The sequence below is a fragment of the Alligator sinensis genome, unplaced genomic scaffold, assembly GCF_000455745.1.
Source record: "Alligator sinensis unplaced genomic scaffold, ASM45574v1 scaffold872_2, whole genome shotgun sequence".
Classification (NCBI taxonomy): domain Eukaryota; kingdom Metazoa; phylum Chordata; order Crocodylia; family Alligatoridae; genus Alligator; species Alligator sinensis.
In genome coordinates this window covers 237,539-246,311 of record NW_005842132.1, presented here as the reverse complement: position 1 = coordinate 246,311, position 8,773 = coordinate 237,539, and the positions used below count along the sequence as shown (strand labels likewise).

The following is an 8,773-nucleotide window of genomic DNA, read 5'->3' as shown; positions in this document are numbered from 1 at the left end:
GAAGAGCGGGAGGGAAGTTTGACATGAACATCCAAACAAAATGAAGTTCCCATCTCTTTACAAGCCTGATGTGGGGTTCCCATAACTACATTCAGTGGAGGCATTGATAAATCCTAGTATACGATTTTCTTATACTTACTGATATGATTTCCTCAGCAACTTATTTTGTTGTATTCCAAGATAAATCCAGGGGGGTAGGCTGTATATGTATTTACTGAAGTAAAATGGACCATCCTGGGAGCAATGATTTAAACTGACCAGTGGACTATACATTTGTGGCCTAAGAAGTGTCTAACAGGCTAAATCAGGTGTGTCTGTCATGAGAACATAACCATACTAGGTCAGACCAATCTATCCCAGTATTTGGTCTCTGACAGTGGCAAAAAGAGGATGCTATAGAGGGGACAGCATTGAACTGGATATCCCCAGAGCAGGGGGGACAATTATTTCAGGTGGAGGGCCCCTTACTGAGTTTTGGCATGCTGTCGAGGGCAAGCTAGGGGCAGATAACTATTAATTTTCTAAATTTTTTAGGGGCCCTGTAGGCTGGATAGAATGGCCTGACAGGCCGCATCTGACCCGCGGGCCAGATTTTGCCCACCCCTGCTCTAGAGTGATCTATCCTCTATTTAGTATCCTCCATTATTGGTTTAAAATACCAAAGGAAACATCTCCAACCATTCTGTTCAATAGCCCTTTCTAGAGCTGCCTGTCCATCCATCTATGTAATGCAATCTTTTACATACTGTGCTTAGATAATAAATGTATAAAGTAAAATAATGCAAATATGTTACTACAGCTGCCGCTTCCCAAGGGTGAACAAGAATAAATAGATTTGTATCTGAATAAAGCACATACCTATCTGTGCATTCAGCAGCAGGACCAAGCCTAGGAAGGAAAAAAGAATAAGATTGTTATTCCTAGAAACATGCCACCTTTGAGTGGGTTCAGCGCAGCTGGTACAGCATCCTCTGTCCTCTGTTGCCAAGAATGTTTGACTACTGTAATGGGGAGGAAGTCATCTTGTCTTTGACTTAATGACTTCTTGTGAATGCTCAGATCACTCTGCAGTAATCTACAATTCAGCAGTTCAGAGATTGCTGCCTTAATTAACACACAATCTTTTTGGCAGGTATCCCAGCTATCAAGAATATAATGATTAATATTGTGTTAATTTATTCATATTTAAAGTAATAAAATACATCTATGTAAACACCCTAACTCACTGCTAATATATGCCCCCTCCCTCTAATATCTAGAAAATGGATATTGTATATCTGAATATTTGTAACTTTTTGCCCAAAGCTCAACCTAAACTATCTCCCCAATAAGCTGGGGGTGGAGCTGGCAAGGAAAGTGCTCTGAGAATCGGTGGATCTTGCTCTTAGACTCGAGGCCAAGGCTTGAACGCAAATTTGGGCCATGGCTATGTTACAAATGGCCATTGTCACAGCCTGGCCAGCAGTATAAGGAAGTAGGACCCTTGTCCAGCAGAGCTGATTCAGGCAAACCAGCAAGACTGGGTTGTGCACAAGTAATGTCTGTGGCAGTGCAAAGCGCAGTTTTGCTGGTTCCAGCTGCATCCACATTAAGCGTGCGTTGCAAACCCAATCTGCCAGTATTACTATACCAAGAAAGCAGTCTAGACATAGCCTTATTGTCTGTGCAAAAGACATTGCAACAGTCAGATTCAGTCTTGCACTTAAAGCTTGGGAACCCTGAACAATTCAGAAAGCAAGCCAGCATTTTCAGAGGCCTGCTGTGAGCGGCACAACTTCATATATCATCTCTCCTGTATTCTCCCTCCCTCCCTCCCTCCCTCACTGTGCATGTGTGTGTTTGGGTGCTTGTCTCCAAGAGTTTCATGCTTTCTCTCTCTCTCTCCTTTGCTGTTTCGGAAAGGAGTAAAATACATTAATTATATTCAACATTAACTGCGAAAGCATTTAAGACTCGATCTTAAGGCAAACATTTTGTGTGTAAAAAAAATAAAAATAAAACACAGCTTTCCTTAATGTTTCAAAGTGTTCTGCTGTATTTAACCCACATGTAACCATGTTCCTGAAATTACTTACTATTATTTACAAGGACATTACAATCCTTTTTGTCTTAAATTTTGAAAGAGATTGCAAAAGGAATAGGTGAATTTTTCTGTGTCTGAAAATAATGTATTCATCAAAAAAAGAAATTCTGGGACAGCAGAACTATTTTGAAACTGATACAGAAATTTGGACAAAAAAAAAAAGATATTTATTTGAAGTTTGCAGTCCAATATGAAGTTTCAGTTCTGAATTGAGCTACATGTAACAATAACAGTAACAAAAATGCCTAAATGAAAATGACATTTTTTGTCAAACAGAACATTTCACTCGGCCCAAATTGATGTTTGCTGTGTTCTTCATTTTGTCATAAGGAACTGCATTTTCATTTGAGGTCAACCTAAAAAAATATATGTTTAATGATTTTTTTTTGGGTTGCCCACCAGACTGAAAGATCAGCTGTTTAAAGACCACTAGTCACAAATCAATATAGTAAAGTTTCAGAGCGGGACTTACCTGTGAGAAGGATCAACTTTGCCATCTTTGCCTGTGTACTGATCCAATGCTGCCTCTCGCTGCTTTTTATACTGCAAGTTTCTCTCCACTGTGTGCAATTCCTCTATCATGAAAGATAAAGGAAGATTGTGGTATTTGATGAAGGTAAGCATGTGATGAAGATAAGAACATATTGAAAAATAGATGCTGATACAGTGGACCCAGTTAAGAATTTGAATCTAGAAAAATAGCTTTATCAATCTTTCTGTTTTGAAGGCACTGTTGGATATGGATGGAAGATTATAGTAACACTGTTCTTGGCATGTTGGTTACAGTGGTAAATATTATAGTATATTACAGATTAAAAGTTACATGTGTGTATCTACTGTTCTTGCATTGTGATTTGCTGCATTACAAGGGTGGCAGAGAGCGTATTATATAATATGCTTACGTAAGGTTTCTTGTCACCGTTGTAAAGGCCGTTACCTCTAGATCAAGGTGGAAGCAACTCTAAGAAGTCTACTGACAGAAATGTGCTTAACTGGGACGATCAGGATTAACCTTGCTTAGCGAAGGCAGTGATCGAGAATAAAATGCCTAAACGTCTTTGAGGATCCAGGTTCTACAGCCCGATGCTCTTCTTGCTCAGGTTACAGGAATCCAAAATAACTTCACTGAAGGCAGGGGAGCTCCTTTGCAAACCTTAACAGAGGAACAGGCATTGAAAAATAACACTATGAATGTCCTTTTGGACCAGTGGTATGGTTCAGTGATGTTCTTCAAGCTGTCCATTAACAGCGTGAGGATACAGTGCAGTATTTAAGCGCTAAAAGAGAGCCCATGAAGACAGCACAACATTCAGGCTTTATTCCTTCCTCCACATGTTTCCCCACATCAAGCAGTTCCTGGATGTAGATTTTCTCAGACCCTAGACATGACCCAGTTCAGAGACATACTATATATCTTCCTCACTGGAGGCTTTTCATCATCCTAATTCAGATACAAAGACCTATTCAGTCCTTAGCTGCTGTCCTCCAAGTAGCCAGTGAAGTTTCATTTAACTCCAGTCATTATAGTACTTGTGTGATAGGGAATAAGAAATGGGTTATAACGTACTAAATCATTTCACGCAGGCCACTGGAAGGCTGTCAGAGGGGTCACAGGAGTCATTCAATGCAAGAAAACACTAGAAAATCAGGGCCAGAGCAGGGAAAAGACAGTAGTCAGGCAGCTGGCTTTGGGAGCAGTGCAAATAGGGGTTGTAGCTTCCTGCATGAAGCTTGGAGGGTGAAGCAGGTGTTTCAGGAAAGATGAGACCAAGGCAACCAGTGGCTATGATGCCAGCTGCAATGGTAGCCTCTCTGTAAAGTGTTTCCTTTGTAAGGAGCTGGTTTGGTTTGTAAAATATGGGGACCTAAATCTCTCACGTTATGTATGACCCACTGTGCAGTGTATAAGACACATATGGGTCCCTTGACTTCTGTGGAGTCTTGTCTATTCACACTGGCAAAGAGCTCGGACTTTCAGACCCCAACTCAAAGCATTGTCCCAACATGTCCTATTCAAAGAAGTGACAGTGTTTGTCCTTATTTTTGCCATGCTCATACATTACAAGTAGAGTTGAGCAGAATTGTTCAGGACAAATTGATTTTTGCCAAGAAAATGTGTACTTTGATTGACCACAACTCTTTGTGAATATATGTTGAGTACATCACATTAATGTGACCAACAAAGAAAACCGGCAGAGAGACCCTCCATCACTGTACTCAGAAGTATTTTGTAGCAACTGGTAAAAAGAAAGGAAAGAGAATTACCACCAGGTCACCTAGACTTAATTTTTATGGGGTCCTTGGGAAAAATAATTAGGTCGTTTCAAGAAGAGATTTCTGTGACCTATATGACCCTTTTTAATTTATTTTATGTAACAGATAAGATATTCACACCTTTAAGGGGAGAAGATATCGCTGGAAATGCTTTTCCAACATGCTCTTCAGGTGATACTGTAACAAAAGCTTTCCAAAGACTTCGGAAAACTCCAACCTTAATGACCTTAATATCTTTACTATATAAGGTCTATTGCTTTCTATAGGTAGCTTTTGACCAGCTTGCCCTTGTTGTTGAGATTAGTCAGCACATTGTAGAAAGCTAATTGACATGAAATTTAAAGGTCAATCAAAGCAGTAAAGGCATAGTTCTCTGAAGTCTACGTAGGGACATGGCACCTTGTTTTCCTGGCTCTGGAAGGTCAGAATTTAAAGCCAAGATATACATTTGAAGGTGATGTTGGTGCATTTTAGGTTTGTAGCAGAGAATTATTGAAGAGAGAACAGGAGTCTGCAACCCACAGGCCAGGAACAGCCCATGATGCCTTTGGATCTGGCTTGTGGAGCCAGTGGCATTTGGGAGAGAGCCTGTGCTGTGCCATAATTTGGTGCCTGTGGCTTCTGTCCATGGCAAGGCCTCCAGTGGAAGGCGGCTTTCTCCCCCTTGAGCTGCAGCTGGGCTGCAGGGAGAAGTGGTGACACCAGCCTGGTCTTACTGCCCACCCATCTCCAACCCCAACTGAGTCATTCCAGCCCTCCGCAGGAAAACATTGCTAACCCCTGTCCTGGCAGATTTAGTGTTAGAGTCCCAATGTATGCTTGGGCCCCTGTACATCTTTTGGTACAGTGGAGAGGTGGTATAAAATGAGCATAATTTTAATAATTTGGATAGAAAGCTGTGGCTGGATTGTCAGGATGGATGGGTAGTGATCAATGGCTCAATGTCTGATTGGCAGCTGGTATCAAGTGGAGTGCCCCACGCGGTCACTCCTGGGGACAGTTTTATCCAATATTCTCATTAACGATCTGGAAGGTGGGATGGATTGCACTCTCAGCAAGTCTGTGGATGACACCAAGCTGGGGGAGTAGTAGATATGTGGGAGGGCAGGGCTAGGATTCAGAGTGACCTAGACAAATTGGAGGATTGGGCCAAAAGAAATCTCACAAGGTTCAACAAGGACAAGTGCAAAGTCCCCCATCTGCCTTACCCGAATATATTAGTGACCATGAGATGCTCAGATCAGACAGTCATGGGATGTTTCATATGGACCTGCATTTACTGAGTTCTGCATTACAACATTAAGGATCACCCTTTGATCTCTCCAGCCATACCTTCCATAATATATAACATCTGTTCTGTAGAGAGAGTGAACTTCATCCAACTGATCTCTTTCCTAGCAGGCTGAGATTCAATAATGACAAGTTCAAAGTCCTGCATTTAAGACAGAACAACCCCATGCACCAGGACAGGTTGGGGGCTGGTTGGCTGGGCAGCAGCTCTGCAGAAAAGGACTTGGGGGTGACAGTGGACAATAAGCTGAACATATGCCAACAGTGTGCCCTTGTTGCCAAGAAGACTAATGGCATACTGGGCTGCATTAGTAGGAGCATTGCCAACAGATTAGGGGAAGTAATTATTCCCTTCTATTCAGCACTGGTGAGGCCACAACTGGAGTACTGTGTCCAGTTTTGCGTGCCCCCCACTACAGACGGGATATGGATAAGTTAGAGAGAGTCCAGCAGAGGGCAACAAAAATGGTTCGGGGGCTGAGGCACATGGCTTATGAGGAGAAACTGAGGGTTATTTAGTCTGTAGAAGAGAAGAATGAAGCGGGATTTAATAGCAGCCTTCAACTACCTGCAGGGTGGATCCAAAAAGGACGGAGCTGGACTGTTCCCAGTGGTGGCAGATGACAGAATAAGGAGCAATGGTCACCAGTTGCAGCAAGACAGTTTAGATTGGATATTAGGGGGGAAAAAAGTCACTAGGAGGGTGGTGAAGCACTGCAGTGGGTTTCCTAGAGACGTGGTGGACTCTCCATCTTGGAAGTTGTTAAGGCCTGGCTCAACAAAGCCCTGGCTGGGATGATCTAGTTGGGGCTGGTCCTGCTTTGAGCAGGGGGTTGGACTAGATGTCACCTCCTGAGGTCCCATCCAACCCGATTCTATGACTAAATTACATTTGTGTCATCTAATCTGCTAAACTAGGGTGAACACACAGTTGTGTGACTACACCTCAGTCCTGTAAGGCCTTCCCTGGTCAAGGTGATGGGTTCTTCTGAGCACTGACTGCCAGGCTTCATGGTTTGGGGAATCTGTGGAGGAATCTGTCTCAGGGAATGTGGTTCTTAAAGCAACTTGAGCACTCATCTGTTCCCTTTAAAAATTATCCACAACTGGGTTTGGGAAAGCACTGCACTATGATCACAGCTACAGCAGTAATCCCAAGAGGAGTGAATGCAAAGCATTGGCTCTTACTATCATGTCATGGTGCAAGCTAGCTGTGTGTTCAGCCTCCTGTACATGGCACAGGGTTCCCAAAAGCCATAAGCCTTTATGTCTTGTGAGGCGTATGGCCTGAGCTTGCAAGGCCTGAGCTGGTTTTGGTACATACCTGGGCTAAGCGGTATCTCCCTTTCTTCTGCCCACTTTGCAGTGCCAGTGTAGCACAGCTGGGAGCAACAGGGCTAGAGAGCAGACACCACTCCTGCAATTCCCTGTAGCTCTCTCTTCCTGCCTTTCCACAGTCGTGCCTTTATTTGGGCCATGTGTTTTTAAAAGGAGCTGCCAAGCAGAGTAAAATAACAGCCACAAGCCAGCCACTTGGTATTTCATAGCCTTCAGTGCTTTGCAGTGATCATTAGTATCACAAATCACTGTTGCTAATCTACCACATCCATCTCAGGAATCCTTACAACATTTTAGCAAATGAGGTGGGGGCTAAGTTGCACAGTTGATATCCCAGAGGTCACAAGTTCAAGGCCATAGCAGAAGCGCTCAAGGGTGGCCCTGTCAGATGCCATCAAATTGGCAAAATCTACTAAATACCTTGTCACAAGGACATGAAAAAGGAGAGCAAATAAGGTTTTTATGACTATTTAAACCTTTCCTGAAAAAGCACTGTCTGTGGGTTCCAGTTCTATGAGACCAAGCTAAAAGTAGGTTTCTGTATTGCTCGTGAACTGTGTTCTGTCTGTAACTCATACTGGCACGCTAAAGCTGGGTGATATGCTGGATTTTTCGTCCTCAGGGTGCCAGTAGCCCTAGGAGCCCCTTAGGCAGACTAGTGACTGAAGTGTCCCGTGAAGAGGTGTGTGCCTCACCCTTACTGCCGAGGATCTCGCTTTGAACCCAACGAACATGTTATTCTTTTTTATACACAATCAATTTATATACAGAAAAAATACTAAATAAAAAATATATTAACAATAGTTAATAAAACTATCAGTTTAGATAAAATTTACAACTACCATATTAGCTGGATAATTCCAGCACACTGGGTGGTCCCACTTGTGTTAAACAACCTCAATAATTAAATTCAACTTGATATAAGCCTTTAAAACAGTTTCCACCCCATAACCCAATTGGTTTCCTTCTGGTCACAATCTACCTCCCATAACAATAAATGGCAACACAGCTTTAACTATGATCCACCACTAGATGGTGGAGGCGAGGCTTCTGCTGCTCTGGGGAAAGTGGACTCCTTCCTGGTAACACAGAGAAACAGGCTCTGAACAGCTGCTGCAGGCAATAGGCTCCCTGTTGTTTCCTTTATTGGCAGATTGTTCTCTTAAGCAGTTTCCTTCTGAAAATACACTTACTGCAAACACTAGTGATTAGATGTCCCTTCACATGCCAGTGCTGGTTTGTTTTCTCTCGGCCCACTCCCTTGCAGGGCTGTCTCCCCACCCCAGCACATCCACTCGCAAACAGGGTCTGCAGGTCTCTGGCTCTGCCACTTGAGCCTTCTCAGCTTGGATTAATGCGGAACTGTTTTCAGTGATGGAAACATTGGTGTATTCCTTAATCGATCTTTTCAGTGGAAGATTTTCTGGGGTAATTGGTAAGGTGATTTACATGTGTTTCTGTGAGGAGTTGCTCTAGTCTTCCTAATCCTTTAAGTTTCCTAGACACATAAACTGAAAACAACCCCCTTGCTGCATTTCTTCCTCTATCTTTTGTAGGAAGCTCATGGTCCTTTGTTAGCAAGGGAAGGATGGGGTAAATTTGGAGCTACAAATCATCTCTGGCTTTCTTCAGGAGTTGATTTTTTCCCTGATTTTTATTCTCTCTTGAGAGGGGATGCTTGCAAATGTATTGTGCAGCAGAAACTGTAGTTGGTGAGTCCAATTACTTGGTAAAGCAAACTTTGCAGGTCTGTCTATATAATTAAATTCCAGACCAGCCAGCTCTGAG

The 8,773-nt window shown here is 42.8% G+C and overlaps 1 protein-coding gene across 1 annotated transcript in view; it reads right to left on the bottom strand.

Annotated features, from left to right (window-relative positions):
* LOC102383704 (acidic mammalian chitinase) overlaps window positions 1–2,580 on the bottom strand; it is a 7,090-nt gene extending 4,510 nt beyond the window's left edge. Inside the window, exons 1-2 of the mRNA XM_006025029.1 lie at window positions 2,556–2,580; window positions 860–888 (exon numbers count right to left, since the gene is read on the bottom strand). Coding sequence (XP_006025091.1) covers window positions 860–888; window positions 2,556–2,580 — 54 coding nt within the window. The remainder of the gene's footprint in view (window positions 1–859; window positions 889–2,555) is intronic.
* Window positions 2,581–8,773: the final 6,193 nt, after the last annotated feature.